This window comes from Ipomoea nil, unplaced genomic scaffold, assembly GCF_001879475.1.
Source record: "Ipomoea nil cultivar Tokyo-kokei standard unplaced genomic scaffold, Asagao_1.1 scaffold1026, whole genome shotgun sequence".
In the NCBI taxonomy this organism is placed as follows: Eukaryota; Viridiplantae; Streptophyta; class Magnoliopsida; order Solanales; family Convolvulaceae; genus Ipomoea; species Ipomoea nil.
This window is the reverse complement of record NW_017617454.1, coordinates 3,863,880-3,882,980: the sequence shown is the minus strand read 5'-3', so window position 1 is coordinate 3,882,980 and position 19,101 is coordinate 3,863,880. Positions and strand designations below refer to the sequence as shown.

Here is a 19,101-nt window from a genome sequence, read left to right as displayed (position 1 = left end):
CCACTGCCACAACCGTCACCGTCAATTGTCACCGTCACCACCACCACCGCCACCACCACCGCCGCCGCCGCCGCCACCACCACCACCGCCGCCACCATCACATATTTTTATAAGGGTATTTATGTCTTTTAAAACATATTTAATTTCTATTCCTTAAATCAACCAAACACTGTAATATAATTCCTAAAGTCTATTCCTTCCGCGAACCAAACAATAGAATACAATTCATATTCTATTCCTTGTCTATTCCATTCCTTATGGAATAGCATTCCTATTACCTCAAAATTCATTTCGTGAACCAAACGTGCTGTAATAGTCTCCTTGATTCAGCACCTTGTCCCTTAAGCATGAGGTTGGGCGTTCGATCCCCACCCATGCGAATGGAGCAAACTAACCATTTGAATGGCTAGTCCCCTATCACTCTTCTGGCTATTGGTTGGAGGCCGGGATACCTTTGGGCATGGTGGTAGCTTCATCCAGCTATTTTTAAGTTATTTTTTTCTGTTATTTCTACGTGTAGGCCAGTCTGAGTTTATTCAAAGTTGTGTTATGGACGTTTCTCTAGGTAGGACAAAGTATTGGTTGCCAGCATGTGAAGAGGGCGTTAGGCCTTTTATAGGCCAATGTTTTGAACCTAGGTTTTAGTTAATTTATAAGGTTTGGTCGTTTGGTTAATTTGATATTAGTTTACATATACATATTCATTTAACCTTAGTGTATTGTGATTCAAGTGTGCTCTGTATTCTATTTACTGTGTTTGCAAAAATATATTAGTCTGTTCTTTTCCCACATGCATATTAGCTTTGTCGATGGAAGAGCAAGCTGTGGACATCTAAATAAACTAATACTACGTATTATTGCAAAATGCATTTTCATTTTTTTAACAAAAGAATTACAGCAACTGTATAATTAGTAAGAAAAGAGTTATAGAAGAAGTGTACGTAATTCTATTCCAATACTTGTCCATAATTCGAATTTGCGCAACTCACTAAAACCAGAGTGCACACTCCGACAAAGTAAAATATTGCCCAGACAATACTCTCCACAAACCTATAATATACATGTTAAAAACATGCATAATTGCACAACAACAATATTCGTTTATGCACACATTGATGCACATTCACTAACATATAAAACGCTCACTAATGCACATTTTTGCAAAACATATGTGCACAGAAAACAAAAACAAAAAAACTTTAGCCACACACGTAATAATCTGCCAACATTTCACCACCGAATTATACCCAAAATCATGTTCACTTTAAAGCCTATTAAATTCGTGGAAACCCGTAAAATAAGCATAAAAAATTGTTCATGCCCCGAATCTAGTTTGAAATTCTGACTAATAATATAGATCCCTACGTGTACACAGTTTCATATCCAACAAAAAACAAAAACAAACAAAAAAAATCAACTCCAAAACTATATGTGTTCCCAGCTTCAACATGTCTCACAAACCACAAACGCTAAATCACACCCATTCTTCTCGCGAGTCTTGAAACAGTAGTGTGCTCATGATGTTTAATATTTCGCCCTACCTCCATCTTGGTTATCCTGTGTATTTGGTCCTTGCACCGGTGGATCAACGAAATCTTCATCGCTGTTATGGTCGACCGTATCTTCTACCGGTTTCTTCTTCGATTTATGGTTCATTGTGGCAAATTAAAGGTTCATAACAAAGGAAAACAAAACAAAACAAAAACAAAAACAAAAAATTAAAAAAATAAAATAAAAACATTGATATTACTGTGGCACTAATGACAAAACACTTAAAACCCAACCGTCCCTGACAATGACACCAAAGCAGGGATTGGAATGAGGATACATTAATTTTATGCTAGAGCTAAGGATTAAGGAAGATAAAACTTAACCTCGGGTTTAAATTAAAATTGTCAACTCCAACTTGATATACTAACATGTCACTCTTGTGATCCAATGTTAGGCCAAGTCAGAATATATACGGGGTTGTCTCACTCTCGTGACGCTATCGATCCTTCTCATTAGGCTCAAGCTAGCAATCTTGACCTTTAATATTCTCTGCTCTTATAACTTATAAGTGAACTTAAATGTCGTAAGATGGGATTTACGAAAAGTTGGCAGTTGATAGACGAGTCTAGGAGTATAATAACATGTGTACTCCTTGCTCGAATGGTTAATTGCCAAATCTCAAACTTGACAAGTATCGAAAAGGTATGTTGTGCACAATCCCATCAATACAAGAGCACAAAAGCATATCACAAAGACAAGAACCCTATGATGGGTTTTAAACCCTCTTATGCAATAGGCATAAAATGCAGTATTTACCTCAATCCAATCGCTACACGTACTAAACTATTCACTCATCATAAAGATAAATAGCACAAGAATATTCAAAATAAGAGTTAATTCCTTTTTTTGGTCTTACTTTTATTAGGACATGTCCAATTTTAATCCATCTTAATTAATTTTACTACATTGCGATCACTGTTTTTAAACACGTGCCACTTTGTTTTATCAAATATATCCTTTTAGACTATTTAATTAAGTGCTCAACATCAAATTTAAGAAGGTGTTGAAGTTTAACTTATCTTTTTTTTTTTTTTTAAAAAAAAACATTTAAATTAAAATTCTATACACACTCTAGACTTTTACTCACATTCAATTGGGACCACCACAATTCATTGGGTGAAATCGATATTTCATACTAAATTATCAAATTTTAAATTTTCTAAAATGTTACACTGATAATGAAATGAATTAAATCGATAGGCAAATAAATTCAATTCAATTAATGAGTTCATTGTTATCTAAATAATACACCCCCTTCAAAAATAATATTGTAAGAACTATCACAAATTTAATTCAAATTAAACCATGTAATATGACTCATTCAAACTTGTTTCTTGGGTTGGCCGAATGCAAATTAATTAAGTAGTTGTGTTTGGATCAAGCAATAATGGAGTGCTTAGAATTTGGTTCAGTGAAAAGCTTTCTTAAATCTTCTTCTCCCTTATCCAAAAAAAAAAAAAAAAAAAAAAAAAAAAAAAAAAAAAACTTCTCAAGTTGAATTCTAACCCTAAAAGCCCACACACTTCAGTCTGACGGAGTATTTAGAAGGATGTAAATTATAATGACTCAATAACTAATAGACAAGACCAAATACCGATTTACATAAAGGATCTGTCCATTTTAAACATAATCTCTATACTGCTATTTAGAGCTTTCTTAAATCTTAATTAGGTTCAGTAGCACTGAAAGAACATTTGGAAATTGAATTTATAGTCCGGACCACATTTTCGTGATGACTTTTTGTCCACAAGCGTCTTGACTTGTCTAATGGCATGCATTTGTTGAAAAAAAAAAAAAAAAAAAAAAAAAAAAAAACACAAAAGTCGAGCAATGGGTGGAGAAAGATGTGATAAAATCACTTATACTCTATTTGGTGGAGCTTATAGCTTATTTCAAGCTATTAATAAGCTATAAGTTTTGTTTGGTAATGTTTCCAAAATAAGCTAGTAGCTTAAAATAAGAGTTTATTTTGAAAAGCTACTAAAAGTAGCGTTTCAAAAATAATCTAGGAGCTTCCTAACATTTTTCTATCTTTATCCTTATTCAATAGTCAGAAGATCACTTTGTGTGCAATTAAAAATCAATGAACCAATTTGAGAAAAGATCATAGTCGGAGGACATTTTGAAAATTAACCCATTTACAATAATATAAGTTAAAATTAGCTAATTGATGTTTCCAAACAACAAATTAGTTAGTTGATTAAATACTTCAACATCCCATAGCAAAATAAATGAAACATGCCACCAAAGATCTTGTAGTCGATCAAGTGGCGTAACTATAGTTCCTCCAAATGAAAAGTCATAAGTTCAAACTCTAAAAACACGTCATACGTCATTTCTATGAGCTATTACATAATAGCAAAGTTTACTCAATTAATACCTTCAAATACTAATTGTGATCTCTTGTCACCCAAAAAAATTATATAATTGATTAATAATTCCGTTGACAAAATGAAACATGACATAAATGCGGACAATTATGTCAAGTATGGCTCTCGAAGTCACCCACCCACTTAGCACCTTAGTCTTCGTCAACAGTCAACTACCACCTTGCCTCACGTTCAACTGTTCAATTTATATTTTCTTTTTGAGAAAATTTCAATTTTATTTATGGAGTATTGTAGTACTATTACATTTTGTTATAGTTTTCAAATTTTACTACATTGCATTTTGAGTTTCATTTGCTTATTACATATGACCATCTGTTTAAATTTTTATCAATTCAGTCTTTAATAATATTGGCAGTCACGTAGTTTCATTATTCAAAAAGAATGGATAAAAATTATGACTACCTCTTTGACGATTGACCATTAACCCACTAAAGAAATTAACAATTAATTCCACTAATTAAAATAACTAACCCACTAAGGAAACACATGCAAATTATGCTATGGACCCGGATTAACCTTACAAGGTGGACCTGGGTCCAAAACGGCGTCGTTCAAAACGATGTTGTCTGAATTTAAAAAAAAAAAATTATTTCCTTCATTGCCGTTTGTCTTCCAAATTCGTTCCTCTATATTTATAATTTTTGAACTTTTTATTTATAATTTTAGAACTCTATATTCACAATTTTAGAACTGAATATTCACAATTTTATATCTCAATATACAAAATTAAAGAACTCAATATTCACAATTTTTTAACTTTATATTCACACTTACAGAACTCTATATTCACAATTACAGAATTCTATATTCACAATTTTATAACTCTATATTCACAATTAAAGAATTCTATATTCACAATTAAAGAACTGAATATACACTCGCTTAGTTGTTTTTAATAATTTAAAAAAAAAAATATTGACTGCAAAAACGGTGCCACTAACAACATCGTTATTTTTACACACGCAAACTACGTGATAACTATTGAGAAACACATTAGCAATTTCAATATATGTACCCTCTATTATTTTTAAAGCCAAAAGAAATTGTGTATTTCTCTTTTCTTCGTTGAGCCTAACTAGCTAGCGTGGTCGTACATGGGAATAGCGGTCAATGAGACGAGTGAAATACATATTACTATTTCTGTAGAGGTCATATCACAATTATCATAGAACCTTCTCAACGACTGTAATTTAGACTTTTGTGTCTGATTGACTCCTTTGTGTGACACCTTTAAGATGTCACAAGCTTGCTTTGCTGTTTGAGTACGAATTAATTGTTCAAAAATGGAGTAATCAACACCTTGGTGAATCTATCCCAAGACCAATTAATTTCACCGCATAGCGGTTGCATCAGCTCCTTCTGGTATATCGGGGTCAACAAAGCTCTAAAAATTTTGAACTTTCAAATGTGTAGTCATCATAATTTGTTAATAATCATAATCGAGTTTTCCATCCAATTTGACACCCGACCATATAATATTGAAATTTATCGAGTTTCCCATCCAATTTGGGACTCAATCATACAATATTAAAATTTGTTGTCATATTTCACTACGAAAATATCTCGGAATTTGAAAGTTGACTGATTCTAATACTAAATATATATCTCAAAAGTAGGATATATATGTTAAATATAATATATATCTATGAGAAGAGAAAGACATGAATGGGAAATGAATGTTTATTGCTTGACTTGATGATAGAAAGTTTTGTAATACATTCTCTATTTATAGTGAAAGAAAAAACAAACTATTGCTAAAATAAAACTAACTATCAAATACCACTAAGGCACTAACCCACTAAGTAACCCACTAAAACTTTTCTTTTACTTGGTTTAATATTATAATAATATAATATTATTATTATAACAAGACAGGAAACACATTGGCAATTTCAATATATTTACCCTCTATTTTTTTACAGCCAAAAAAAATTGTGTATCTCTTTTCCTCGTTGAGCATGCTAGCTAGGCAGTGGTCGTACATGGGAAGCTCAGGCAGGTGGTGGTGGTTGGCGGTGGTGATGTTGGTGGTATCAGTAGCAGAACCTGCGTTCTCCGACCCACAAACAAACCAAATAGGCAACCTGGTTTGCAGCAACTACCATCTTACTGATGCGGACGCGCCAGATTATATCAGGGAACTCAACCACAGCTTTGCTGATCTGAGAAACCAGTTATCCAGCGCCAACAAACGGTTTGCCACCTCCACTCAGCGGACTGTCTATGCAATGGTACAGTGCAGAAAGTACCTCTCCACTGCGGACTGTGTGGCCTGTTTCGATGCCGCCGTGTTAGAAACCCGAGACTGCTCCATCGACACCAGCTCCTCTATTGTCATATTTGATGGCTGCTTCCTATGGTGAGTTGTAGTATGCTTGGCCGCCTTTTTAGTTGAGATGGAACACGTGCTTCGTTCAATCCTGTATGTGCCATTGTTTGTGTTAATTTGTATAGGTACCGCAATAGTTACTTCTACGACCAGATTACAGATCCGATTATAGGAGGAACCAACCAAGTTTGTGGTAATCGAACTGCCAGCAAAAAAGATATTTTCAATGCGACAGCACAACAACTACTAAATGAGCTTCTCCTTGCAACGCCCAGAATTAATGGCTTTTACGCTGCAGCAAAGCGGCAGGAGGAACATCCAAGTGGTGGTGGTGGTGGTGCTACCAGCTATGCGGTGGCGCAATGTGCTGAAACCGTGAGCCAAAACAGCTGTCATGATTGTTTGTCATTAGCTTACAATAACATAAAGAGTTGTTTACCTAATTCTGCGGATGGAAGAGCTGTTGAAGCAGGATGTTTCTTGAGATATTCAGACACCCCTTTTTTTGCTGATAACCAGACAACTGACATAGCACCCTTCCTAGGAAGAGGTATATATATATATATATCTCTAGTCTCTCTCTCTCTCTATATATATATATAAAAGCTGGAATATGTTATCTTTATCTCCTTAAGCACTCAGTCTTGGAAGCATCACCTAACTGGTAGCATCTTCTGCAGGGAGTAGTTCAGGAAAGAAGAAACCTATTCTTCTTGCAGGTGTAGTCGGTACTGTAGGGATCATTTTGGTATTAGCAGCCCTTTTCCTTTGGTATCTGCAATCAAGAAAGCAAAATGCTTGGTTAAGAGGTGAATTGAAGCTCCTTTAGTGGCAGTCATCATATTGTATAATTAATTTTACCATTCTTTTTAGTTGAGTTACCATGATTTACATCCTCCCAAATGTTCTGTCGGATTGGAGTGTGGGAGGCCCTTAGGGTTGGGGTTCAGCTTTTGGAAGAATTTTACCCTTCTTTTCACTGTTGGTTAAAATTGATTAGGTATGTGTTGACTTATTATGGATTGTCTTCTTCTATATATAGGCAATATTTTGGGGGCAAAGAGCTACATATATAAAGATTTGAAAGCTGCAACAAATGATTTCAGCCAAGAAAATATACTGGGTAAAGGAGGTTTTGGTGATGTATATAAGGTGATCTGAGTAACAATTCATGAGGGCATGCTGAATGAAATTTCAGAATATATAAGCAAAGCCGCAATCTGATCTTCTATGAATAAACTGCAGGGCACCTTACAAAGTGGGGATGTGGTGGCAGTAAAGAAACTGACAACAATTTCTAGTAGAGCAAAGGCAAACTTCGAGACTGAAATTAGTCTTATTACAAATGCGAATCATCCCAATCTCATTCATCTATTGGGATATTCTGGCAATGGAAAAGTGCTCATACTGGTCTATGAATACATGGCAAATGCCAGCCTTGACAGATACATATATGGTACTCCCATCCTCAAACATTATATTGTACTTAATGGTTATTAGTAGTATTTTTTATGTATAAATAAAACTTTTCCCATCCATTTTTCATGATTGAATTGGCAGGAGAGAAACGGGGAATGCTGAGTTGGAAGCAAAGGGTTGATATAATATTGGGTACAGCAGAGGGTCTTGCCTATCTGCATGAACAGTTTGATGTATGCATCATACACAGAGACATCAAATCTAGCAATATACTACTGGATGACGAATTCCAACCCAAAATAGCTGATTTTGGTTTGGCTAGGCTTTTACCGGACAATAAGAGTCATCTTACAACTAAATTTGCAGGGACTTTGTAAGCCTAATACGCTTATTTTGTTTTCCACGTTAGTTTTCTTTTAATTTCCACTTAACTATTGCTCGTTGCAACAGGGGATATACAGCACCAGAATATGCAATTCATGGCCATTTATCAGAGAAAGTTGACATCTACAGTTTTGGCATTGTCATCCTCGAGATCATCAGTGGGCGACGGAGTACTGACTTACAAATTGAGCCTGTAACTGAGTATCTCCTAGAACAGGTAATTTCTTGTCTGAAGAATTAAGCAGCCAGTTTATCTTGATATATTATTCAACATTTTACTTCTGTATATATGTATCATTTTAATTATAATAAATATAGGCATGGAAATTGTACGAGAATGATGAACATCTAGGACTGGTGGACAATAATTTAGACCCAAATGAGTATGACGCAGAGGAAGTGAAGAGAATGTTGGAAATAGCATTATTGTGCACCCAATCACCCTCGAATATAAGGCCAAGCATGTCAGAACTGGTGGTCATGCTTTCAAGTACTGATGCCTCAATCATTCAAAAACCGCAAAACAGGCCAACCACTATTACTGATTTCAATAAGAGGATACCTACAACTACAAACACTTCAAGAATTACTAATGCCACCATTTCATTTTCTCGTTTCTCAGGCCGCTAGCTATTCCTATTTTAATCTTGCTAGCTTGCTTGTGAATTATGATGTGTTTGTATATATTTATTTATTTATAGATTTTTTATGAATAAATAAATATAGTTATGTACGTAGAATAATATTTGAGCATGTCTGTAAGTAAATGATTTTTTTGTACGTTACAAAAAAAAAATAAAAAAAAAATTAAAGACTTGTAAATACCTGATACCATGAGATTTCTCAAAATGCCTATTAGATTCTCTACTAAAGGAATATTTCCCAATATTATTTCTGGAAATAAAAAATCTAAAAAAATAAATAAAATAAGTTTATTCTTAGCTTTGAAATGTTAGTCTATTCTTGATCGACTTATTTTATGAGCTAAACCTGGTATAATAATAGTCTCCTAGAATATATTTATAGTTATTTACTAATGTTAACTAACACAAAACACTTTAAACCCAGCCGTGACCCCAAACCAGGGATTGGAATGAGGATACATTTTTTTTTTTTTTTTGAAAGTGGAATGAGGATACATTAATTATATGTCAAAGTTAAGATTAAGTAAGGGAGATTATTCAAAAGGAATAGATAAAAACACGTAGTTTAAATTTTTATCAATTCAGTCTTTAATAATATTGACAATCACGTAGTTTCATTATTCAAAAGGAATAGATAAAAATCATGATTACCTCCTTATATTAAGCAATCAAAGCATGATATATAATAGGAAATAAAAAATTAAAGTGAGAAATGAGAGTACATGTAAAATTACTCTAATTAGGTTCAGCAGTACTAAAACAAAAGTGGATCATTAGGCACTAATATTTTATAAAACTTATTTTCATCTGATTCACACCAATAATTTACGTATTAAGAATATTTTGTATTGAAAAATTAGACTGAAATTAAGCAAATAAATTTATAATTATATAAGTTAAAATTAGCTAATTGATTAAATAATATAATAATTCAACATTCTAAACAAATCGTAACAAAAATGAAACATGCCGTTACTATAAGCTTTTTTTTTTTGGTAGGAATAAGGGCCTAAGGCCCCGGGATGTTAATAAACTCTTCTAGTTGCAACACTATTGCCGTCCCGCATAAGGAGCGGGATTAGCCCAGCAGGAGGATCATGAAGAATCGTCGTTCCCCACGTAGAAGTCTGATCGAAGTTGGCGAGATAATTAGCACACTGGTTTCCTTCCCGGAGGACATGAGTGAGATTGAAATTATTGAAGCTGTGGAGAAGTCTCTTACAATCAAGAATAAGAGTCTTTGACCATTAAAGGACTAGCCTCAGCATGGAGGACTTGAATAATGGCCATTTGAATCATATTCTGCTTCAATATTAACAAAGTCATTCTGTTTTGCAACGCCAAGGTCTTTCCAGAGTCCCCAAAGCTCCGCGACAAAGCTGTTAGTGATCCCAATTCTAGTAGTGAAGCCCATCAACCAAGTCCCTTTGTTATCACGAAGAAGACCTCCAACGCTAGCCATATTAGAGGCTGCTTTCTTTGCACCATCGGAGTTGAGTTTTATTATACCGACGAGCGGGGGAGTCCAGTGTACCCAGATAGCTATTATATAGTAGTGGAGTTTACTCAATTCATACCTTCGAATATTGATTGTGAATAGACATCTCTTGTCATAAAAAAAAATAGCTAATTAATTAAATAATTGAACACCGCATTCAAACCGTAGACAAAATGAAGCATGCCATATTGCAGAATATTATATAGTCATAAAATTTATCCAATTCATATCATCAAATAGTTATTACAAATTTGTCATGTGATCTAAAAAATTAACGACTAATTAATTAGATAATTCAAAACTGCATTCAAACCGTAGCCAAAACGACACAAGTCATAACTGCGGTCAACTATGCATGGCCCTCAAAGTCATAACTGCGGTCAAGAATGCTCAGCACCTTAGTCTTCGTCATCGGTCAACTGTTCAATTTTTTATTTCAGCAAATTTGAATTTTAATCATAGAGCATTGTAGTACTATTACATTTTATTATGCTTTTATAAAATTTTAACACATTACATTTTGATTTCCAATACTGTTTAATAATTTTGATTGATACGTAATTTCATTATTCAATTAAAATGATTTATGAGATAATGAGAAAATTTGTATGTTGTGACAAAAAAACTTGAATAATGAAATTATATGCTAGTTCTTTTTGTTCACCTTTTTTTTTTTCGGATTGAAAATGATAAGGAAATTCAACTCGCAAAATCAAGCACTATAAGAACACTGCCACCCCAAATTATATTGACTATGGAGGTTGAATAATTTATAATAATTCACTTGAAACTTACCTAAATTAATCAAATGAATATTTTTAGTAACATCCATGTTATTTGACATAGTCAATGGACCACTGAAAAATGAAAGACATGTAAGATATATATATGTTAAATATAATATTATGTAAGCAAAATGAATGTGGCAAAAAAATTGTGTATTTCTCTTTTCCTCGTTGAGCCTGCTAGCTAGCTACAGTGGTCGAAGATGGGAAGCTCAGGCAGGTGGTGGTGGTTGGCGGTGATGATGTTGGTGGTATCAGTATCAGAACCTGCGTTCTCCGACCCACAAACCAACCAAATAGGCAGCCTGGGTTGCAGCAACTACCATCTTACCGATGCGGACGCGCCAGATTATATCAGGGAACTCAACCTCAGCTTTGCTGATCTGAGAACCCAGTTATCCAGCGCCAACAAACGCTTTGCCACCTCCACTCAGCGGACTGTCTACGCAATGGTACAGTGCAGAAAGTACCTCTCCACTGCGGACTGTGTGGCCTGTTTCAATGCCGCCGTGTTAGTAACCCGAGACTGCCCCATCGTCGCCAGCTCTGCTATTGTCATATTTGATGGCTGCTTCCTAAGGTGAGTTGTAGTATGCTTAGTCGCCTTTTTAGTTGAGATGGAACACGTGCTTCGTTCAATCCTGTAGGTGCCTTTGTTTTAATTTGTATAGGTACCGCAATAGTTACTTCTACGACCAGATTACAGATGAGGTTATAGGAGGAACCAATCGAGTTTGTGGTAAACGAACAACCAGCAAACAAGATAATTTCAATGCGACAGCACAACAACTACTAAATGAGCTTCTACATGCGACGCCCAGAATTAATGGCTTTTACGCTGCAGCTAAGGAACCTCCTGGTCCTGGTGGTGCTACCACCTATGCGGTGGCGCAATGTGCTGAAACCGTGAGTGAAAGCAGCTGTCAAGATTGTTTGTCATTAGCTTACAATAACATAAAGAGTTGTTTACCTAATTATGCGGATGGAAGAGCTGTTGATGCTGGATGTTTCTTGAGATATTCAGACACCCCTTTTTTTGCTGATAACCAGACAACTCCCCTTAATTCTCCAGGGAGTAGTTCAGGGAAGAAGAAACCTATTCTTCTTGCGGGTGTAGTCGGTACTGTAGGGATCATTTTGGTATTAGCAGCCCTTTTCCTTTGGTATCTGCAATCAAGAAAGCAAAATGCTTGGTTAAGAGGTGAATTGAAGCTCATTTAGTGGTAGTACAGTCATCATATTGTATAATTAAATTGTTTATGTATGTGTTAACTTATTATGGACTGTCTTCTTCTATATATAGGCAATATTTTGGGGGCAAAGAGCTACATATATAAAGATTTGAAAGCTGCAACAAATGATTTCAGCCAAGAAAATATACTAGGCAAAGGAGGTTTTGGTTATGTATATAAGGTGATCTGAGTAACAATTCATGAGGGCAGAATGAATTTCAGAATATATAAGCAAAGATGCCACTCTGATCTTGTATGACTAAATTGCAGGGCACCCTACAAAGCGGGGATGTGGTGGCAGTAAAGAAACTGACAACAATTTCTAGTAGAGCAAAGGCCAACTTCGAGACTGAAATTAGTCTTATTACAAATGCGAATCATCCCAATCTCATTCGTCTATTGGGATATTCTGGTAATGGAAAAGTGCTCATACTGGTTTATGAATACATGCCAAATGCCAGCCTTGACAGATACATATATGGTACTCACATCCTCAAACATTATATTGTACATAAATGAGTAGTAGTATTTCTTTTATGTATAAATAAAACTTTTCCCATCCATTTTTCATGATTGAATTGGCAGGAGTGAAACGGGGAATGCTGAATTGGAAGCAAAGGGTTGATATAATATTGGGAACAGCTAGGGGTCTTGCCTATCTGCATCAACAGTTTGATATATGCATCATACACAGAGACATAAAATCCAGCAATATACTACTTGATGACGAATTCCAGCCCAAAATAGCTGATTTTGGTTTAGCAAGGCTTTTACCAGAAAATAAGAGCCATCTTACAACTAAATTTGCAGGGACTTTGTAAGCCTAACACCCTTATTTTGTTTTTCCACGTTAGTTTTCTTTTAATTTCCACTTAACTATTTCTCGTTGCAACAGGGGATATACAGCGCCAGAATATGCAATTCATGGCCATTTATCAGAGAAAGTTGACATCTACAGTTTTGGCATTGTCATCCTCGAGATCATCAGTGGGCGACGGAGTACTGACTTACAAATTGAGCCTGTAACTGAGTATCTCCTAGAACAGGTAATTTCTTGTCTGAAGAATTAAGCAGCCAGTTTATCTTGATATACTATTCAACATTTTACTTCTGTATATATGTATCATTTTAATTATAATAAATATAGGCATGGAAATTGTACGAGAATGATGAACATCTAGGACTGGTGCACAATAATTTAGACCCAAATGAGTATGACGCAGAGGAAGTGAAGAGAATGTTGGAAATAGCATTGTTGTGCACCCAATCACCCTCGAATATAAGGCCAAGCATGTCAGAACTGGTGGTCATGCTTTCAAGTACTGATGCCTCAATCATTCAAAAACCCCAAAACAGGCCAACCACTATTACTGATTTCAATAAGAGGATACCTACAACTACAAACACTTCAAGAATTACTAATGCCACCATTTCATTTTCTCGTTTCTCAGGCCGCTAGCTATGCTTATTTTGATCTTGCTAGCTTGCTTGTGAATTGTGATGTGTTTGTATTTATTTATTTATAGATTTTTTTATCCATAAATAAATATAGATATGTATGTAGAACAAAATATAAGCATTCTATAAGTAAATGATTTTTTTATGTTACAAAAAAAAAAAAAAAATTAAAGACGTGTGAATACCTGATACCATGAGTTTTCTCAAGATGCCTATTAGATTCTCTGCAAAAGGAATAGTATCTTCTCACATCAGCTTGGACATTACCAATAGTCATTGCAAGAGCAGTCCCCTTTTTCAAAATGGTGGAACCTATTTGTATCTCTCAATATAATTCTTCTCCGTGTTACTTCTGACACAAATTTCATCCAAGTGTGACAATCTGCACAAACACGAAGATTCTTCGTGATCCTAATGGGAACTCCAGAACCTGTATTAATCAACCCGAATACTGTTGCTAGCCTTTCACTGTGCCCACATACCCACTCTGCCTTCATTTCTTCATTCACATCATGAAGAACAACGCCTGTATCGGGTTTATACCCAACTGCTTCAATAGCTTCCTCTAACTCATTCCATATTTTCTTATATTCATCTGAATTACGGAGTTCAAAACCACCACTAGCCACGAAAGTGTGCACTTTACTTTTAACCTGTATCCAGCTGCATCCAGCATCTTTTTTAACTCCCCTCTTCTCCATCATCTCCCTCAGCTTTTTAACTCTCTCCCAACTCCCAGCTTTAGCATAGATGTTCGACAGCATTATATAGTTTCCTGCATTGTTCGGTTCTATCTCAAAGAGTCGTATTGCCACCGCCTCTGCAAGAGAGACGTTTCCATGGATTTTACATGAATTTAGCACTGATCCCAAAACGCTACCACTTGGTTTCATAGGCATCGTTTTCACTACTTGCAAAGCCTCTTTGATTTTCCCGGCTCTACCTAATGCATCCACCAAACAAGCATAATGCTCTACAAAAGGCTCGATTCTGAACTCTGCACTCATTCTCTCGAACAATACTTGCCCAAGATCGGTAAGCCCTTTGTGGCTACAACCAGACAATAAAGCAATAAATGTCACCCCATCAGGCTCAACTCCACAGCCAGCCATCTCACCAAACAACTCCATAGCTTCTGCCATAAGTCCATTGATTGCACACCCATTAATCATAGTATTCCATGATGTTAGATCCTTGTACTTCATTTTGTCAAACACTCTTCGACAGTACTTTATTTCTCCACATTTGGCATACATATCCAAGACTGAATTGAGCACTAGAACGTCCGGTGTCCCAGATGATTTCACAATTTGAGCATGTATCTCTTTCCCACTGTAAATTGATGTTAGATCAGCACACAATGCCAAAACTGTAGTAAAAGTTACCCAGCTATACCCCACCTCTGCTCTTTGCATTCTCCGGAAGGTTTCAAAGGCCTCAAATACCATATCTCTCTTAACAAAACCCGAAATCAAAGAGTTCCAGCTTACAACATTCCTTTCAGGCATTTTCTCAAACACCTTCAGCACATCTTCGAAGCACCCACATTCCATGTACATAGTCAAAAGGCCATTGTATACAACTTGGTCAGGCTCCGTAGTAGATTTTATAATCTGGGCATGAACCGCTCTACCGACTGTCAAGTCCAACAAATCCGAACAAGCCTTCACCGCTACGGAAAATGCAAAATTCCCGGGCCCGTTGACATGGGACAGCATTTCAGAATAAAGAAACAGTGCTTCTTTGGAACACCCATTTTTGGAGTACCCAATAGCCATCGCCACCCAGACAGACTCGGGCAGGTCCTCGGCCTCAACACCATGCTCGAAAACACGACGAGCCTCGTCGAGCCGGCCACAAACAGAGAAGAGGGTAATAAACTTGGATTTCAGTACAGGGTTGCTGAGAAAGTCACCGTTGGCGTGGTGGAGGAGAAGGTGGAGATATAGCCTTTGGCCGTGTTCGAACGATTTTCTTGAAATGCAGGCGTGGAGGACGGCGGCATAGGAGTCCGGACTGAGGTGGGTGGAGGGAGATTTCAATGGTTGGGATTCGATCAGGTGAAGAGCTTCGTCTAATTTGCCGCTTTTGGAGAGAGATTTGATTGTTGAGTTTAGAGGTTTGGTGTTTAGCTTATGGAGTTTCTGGGGAGTTGAGGTGGCCGTTATGCCGGTGTTGGAGATCGTTAAAGTAGTTATTTGAGAAACGGCCATTAGAGCCATTCTTGGAGAGAAGTGTTTGCTGTTACAGTGTTCTTTTTCATAGGATCACTCTATCCTATATAGTTTGGCCTTTTGCAATTTCGAAGCCAGAACCTTTCACCATATTATCAAACTTATATCAACTTGAATGATGTATTTTGTCTCAATTATACTAAATTGAAATTAAAATATGTATACATTTTGACTCAATTAAATGTTGTGTTAGGATCAAGTGTGTATTACAAAGTCAAAAACTATAATTTATAGCAAAGGATTAGGGATGGCAATATGCCCCGTTCCCGATGGGTATCCCCGATTCCCACCTCGACGGGGACGAGAATTGTGAAAATTTTCGGAGAACGGGGACGGGGACGGAGACGGGAATTACATGCAATTCCCCACTGGGGACCGGGATACCCCGCCTCGTCCCCGAATAATTTTTATAAATAAATAAATAAATAAATAAATAAATATATATATATATATATAAAATACTCGGGGATGGGGAGTATTTTCAATTCCCCGCAGGAGATGGGGACAGGGACGGGGACGGGGACGGGGTTGGCGTTTCGGGGACGAGGATGGGGAATGTACTTCCCGCCCCCGCTCCGCCCCATTGCCATCCCTACAAAGGATAACTTATTTTCTTACATAGTCGTCACATTTTTTAGAGACAGAGTGCTGGACTTGAACCAAACTTGGCATTTCAGACCAACTAAATGTTGTGTTAGGATCAAGCGTTTATCACCAAGTTAAAAGTTATAGCTTATAGCAAATGAACAACTTTAGTTTTTTATACCGTTGTCACATTTTCGAGAAGCGGGTGCTGAATTTGACCTAATTTAACATTTCAGACCTCCGTCCAACAATTTCCTAGCCACCGAGTGTCGGACATGACCCTTGACCCTTTACTCTTTACCGGCCACTCGCCGAACATGTTGAAATGACAGTGAGAAGAATCATGGAAGGATCTGTATACATGGACTGTAAATATGATTTATAAATAAATTTCCTCCCATACAAAGTGGCAGATTACAAATTGTGCTGAATTTACAATTTAGAGCCATCTACATATGAACAGGTTGGAAACCAAGGTCTATAGAATTTTTAACAGCATCCAGCACTAGTTGAGTCAATCTGCTGCTGTGAGGCCACTTGTGCTCTGGTTTTCTTCCCAAGAATTTGATGGCATTCACTAGCTCAGAGAACTCCATAACCATCATAGCTTCTTGGGGCAACTGTGAAGCCACATGAACCTCCTCAGGTTGAGCATTCCACCCGACGTGGAGATCCAAAAACTTAGAACCAGAAGCGAAACTAAAGGCAGCAGACGTCTCTTCAAAGGGGATTATGAAGTCATTGACACAGAGCGATCCCTTGGAGCCACAGACTAGTATGTCCATCGACTCGTGTGCAAGAAAGGAGCAGAAAAATGTTGCAACAGTTCCTTCATCCCAGTATAAAGATGCGCTGCATGCCAATATGACCCCGGCTGAGTTTTTCTCTATAGCAGGCAGCGCAACCACAGTTGTTGGCAGCTTTTGGTTCATAGCCCACAATATGGAACCAATGCAGTACCATCCAGCGTCTCCCAGTGCGCCTAGGGCATCCAAGTCCGGTTTCACTCTTATGTCGTTTTCAAGAAATGCTGGAGGTGCTGCATAAGATGATGAGCTGTGGATCTTGGCATGCAAAGAAATGTCTGGTTAATGGAGTGCCAATAGCACTTCATGAAGTGAAATAGAGCTATAGAAACATCCATTTTGTTTTATAAATACTCCTACTATACATACACCACAACCACTAAATACACAAACACAAACATACTCTTACACAACAACATAGAAACACCGAGTTAATACCAGCTGGATCCTCCGAGTATAGTGGCACCACCACGTTTAGTTCTGAACTTTCAATTTAACTAATTTAACCATTAGTTTAGTAAGGGCAAAAGTTAGATAAAATTTTAAAATTCATTAGTTTAGTAAGGGCAATGCCACTATTCTCGGAGCACCCCATCTGGTATTAACTTAGAAACATATGATGTTTCTTCCCCATCTGGTATTAACTCTAGAAACATATGATGTTTCTTCACATACAATTTAGGACTACTTAGTAGTTTAGCTTCAGTCTTAAAGAATCAATTAATCAATCATCACTAACTAAATTAGGCAACTAAAATACAACAATTTGTTAGATGGAGTATGAAATATTCATAAACAATACTAGACTTCAATCAACTTAATTCGAATATGCTCAAAATGAAGATATCTGCCCCACAACAAGGAAATTTCGGCTGGGCATTTAACCAAACACTTACCGAGTTGACTTGTCCGAAGATGTCAGAATCGGATAGAAATTCCTTCATCTTGGCAGTCCTAGGATGATGATACCACATGCTAGCATCCATAAACTGAACCCCATTTTTCTCACAGGCATCAAGAATCTTATCGAGCTCATCCACGTTCAGGGCAGTAGGTTTCTCAAGCAGCAAGTGCTTCTTCTTCTCCGCAGCCAAGACTGCCCAATGGGCGTGAAGGCTTGTCGGAAGCGGCATGTAAACTGCATCCACCGACGGGTCATCAAGCAATTCGTTGTAGCTGCCGTAGATCTTAACCGTTTCTGCTAAGCCATTCTTGACTGCAAACTGCTTCGCTTTGTGCACTGAACGGCTAGCGACGGCGTGAAGAGTGGCGTTGGGGGCTAGGTGTATGGCTCTGGAGACCTTTCTTGCTATCTCAGCGCACCCCATTATGCCAAAACGAATTGTGCTCTCCTCGGCCATTTTCCTCCCTTCCCGGAACGCATTCAACTATTCAAGCACAGAGTTTAACTCTTTGATGATTTTGTAACCTTCATTTTGGATTTTGGATTCAGTCTGAAATGAAGCAAGTACTGAGAACCACAAGATTTTGTTTTTGTTTTTATTTTTTTTTGGATTGGGAAGGACAGTATTTTATTGTCATGCAATTAATTAGGTAAATTAGTAAAAGCTTGAGGGTATAGGATGAGATGGGAGCTATTAAAATAAAAATATAAGATTAGAGTAATTAATTATTTTATTGCCAAGCATCTTGGGGTCTAGTGACATTAAAAATTTAAAATTGCTTTTCCATGTAAGAGATTGTGGGTTTAAGTCTCACTATCAATATGTGATATTGACTCTTTAATTATTTTATTGGATCTTTACTACGATAAAGAATTTGCAAA

The 19,101-nt window shown here is 36.7% G+C and overlaps 4 protein-coding genes across 5 annotated transcripts; 2 read left to right on the top strand and 2 right to left on the bottom strand.

Moving 5' to 3' along the window:
- Positions 1-5,899: 5,899 nt before the first annotated feature.
- Positions 5,900-13,768, top strand: LOC109180355 (cysteine-rich receptor-like protein kinase 2). The gene is made up of 9 exons (XM_019329881.1): positions 5,900-6,300; positions 6,396-6,820; positions 6,951-7,079; positions 7,313-7,422; positions 7,516-7,726; positions 7,831-8,062; positions 8,140-8,290; positions 8,392-8,742; positions 13,691-13,768. The coding sequence occupies exons 1-8, from the start codon at positions 5,900-5,902 to the stop codon at positions 8,701-8,703; spliced, it is 1,971 nt and encodes a 656-aa protein (XP_019185426.1). The 3' UTR covers positions 8,704-8,742; positions 13,691-13,768.
- Positions 11,103-13,768, top strand: LOC109180364 (cysteine-rich receptor-like protein kinase 2). The gene is made up of 7 exons (XM_019329890.1): positions 11,103-11,580; positions 11,672-12,201; positions 12,304-12,413; positions 12,503-12,713; positions 12,818-13,049; positions 13,128-13,278; positions 13,380-13,768. Exons 1-7 carry the CDS (start codon positions 11,204-11,206, stop codon positions 13,689-13,691), a joined length of 1,923 nt encoding a protein of 640 aa, XP_019185435.1. The 5' UTR covers positions 11,103-11,203; the 3' UTR covers positions 13,692-13,768.
- LOC109180356 (pentatricopeptide repeat-containing protein At3g14330) lies at positions 12,084-15,951 on the bottom strand. Of its 2 annotated transcripts, none has more exons than XR_002054054.1 (2): positions 13,876-15,951; positions 12,084-12,167 (listed from the first exon to the last, which is right to left on the bottom strand). XR_002054054.1 is itself a non-coding variant. In XM_019329882.1 (2 exons), the coding sequence occupies exon 1, from the start codon at positions 15,910-15,912 to the stop codon at positions 13,954-13,956; it is 1,959 nt and encodes a 652-aa protein (XP_019185427.1). In that variant the 5' UTR covers positions 15,913-15,951; the 3' UTR covers positions 12,103-12,167; positions 13,921-13,953. The 2 variants fall into 2 exon arrangements, 1 of the variants encoding a protein (XP_019185427.1); XM_019329882.1 differs by having other exon boundaries at positions 12,103-12,167; positions 13,921-15,951.
- Positions 15,952-16,871: 920 nt separating this feature from the next.
- On the bottom strand, positions 16,872-18,806 carry LOC109180365 (uncharacterized oxidoreductase At4g09670-like). The gene is made up of 2 exons (XM_019329891.1): positions 18,212-18,806; positions 16,872-17,573 (listed from the first exon to the last, which is right to left on the bottom strand). The coding sequence occupies exons 1-2, from the start codon at positions 18,674-18,676 to the stop codon at positions 16,959-16,961; spliced, it is 1,080 nt and encodes a 359-aa protein (XP_019185436.1). The 5' UTR covers positions 18,677-18,806; the 3' UTR covers positions 16,872-16,958.
- Positions 18,807-19,101: the final 295 nt, after the last annotated feature.

Excerpts from the sequence above, each read along its gene's own strand:
- LOC109180356 (XM_019329882.1), bottom strand. The coding sequence starts at position 15,912 with ATGGCTCTAATGGCCGTTTCTCAAATAACTACTTTAACGATCTCCAAC.
- LOC109180355 (XM_019329881.1), top strand. The coding sequence starts at position 5,900 with ATGCTAGCTAGGCAGTGGTCGTACATGGGAAGCTCAGGCAGGTGGTGG. Across the intron at positions 6,821-6,950 it reads AGCACCCTTCCTAGGAAGAG|GGAGTAGTTCAGGAAAGAAG; the intron begins GTATATATATAT and ends CATCTTCTGCAG. Across the intron at positions 7,080-7,312 it reads GCAAAATGCTTGGTTAAGAG|GCAATATTTTGGGGGCAAAG; the intron begins GTGAATTGAAGC and ends TTCTATATATAG.
- LOC109180364 (XM_019329890.1), top strand. The coding sequence starts at position 11,204 with ATGGGAAGCTCAGGCAGGTGGTGGTGGTTGGCGGTGATGATGTTGGTG. Across the intron at positions 12,202-12,303 it reads GCAAAATGCTTGGTTAAGAG|GCAATATTTTGGGGGCAAAG; the intron begins GTGAATTGAAGC and ends TTCTATATATAG. Across the intron at positions 13,050-13,127 it reads ACTAAATTTGCAGGGACTTT|GGGATATACAGCGCCAGAAT; the intron begins GTAAGCCTAACA and ends TCGTTGCAACAG.
- LOC109180365 (XM_019329891.1), bottom strand. The coding sequence starts at position 18,676 with ATGGCCGAGGAGAGCACAATTCGTTTTGGCATAATGGGGTGCGCTGAG. Across the intron at positions 17,574-18,211 it reads TCTTCGGACAAGTCAACTCG|ATCCACAGCTCATCATCTTA; the intron begins GTAAGTGTTTGG and ends TTGCATGCCAAG.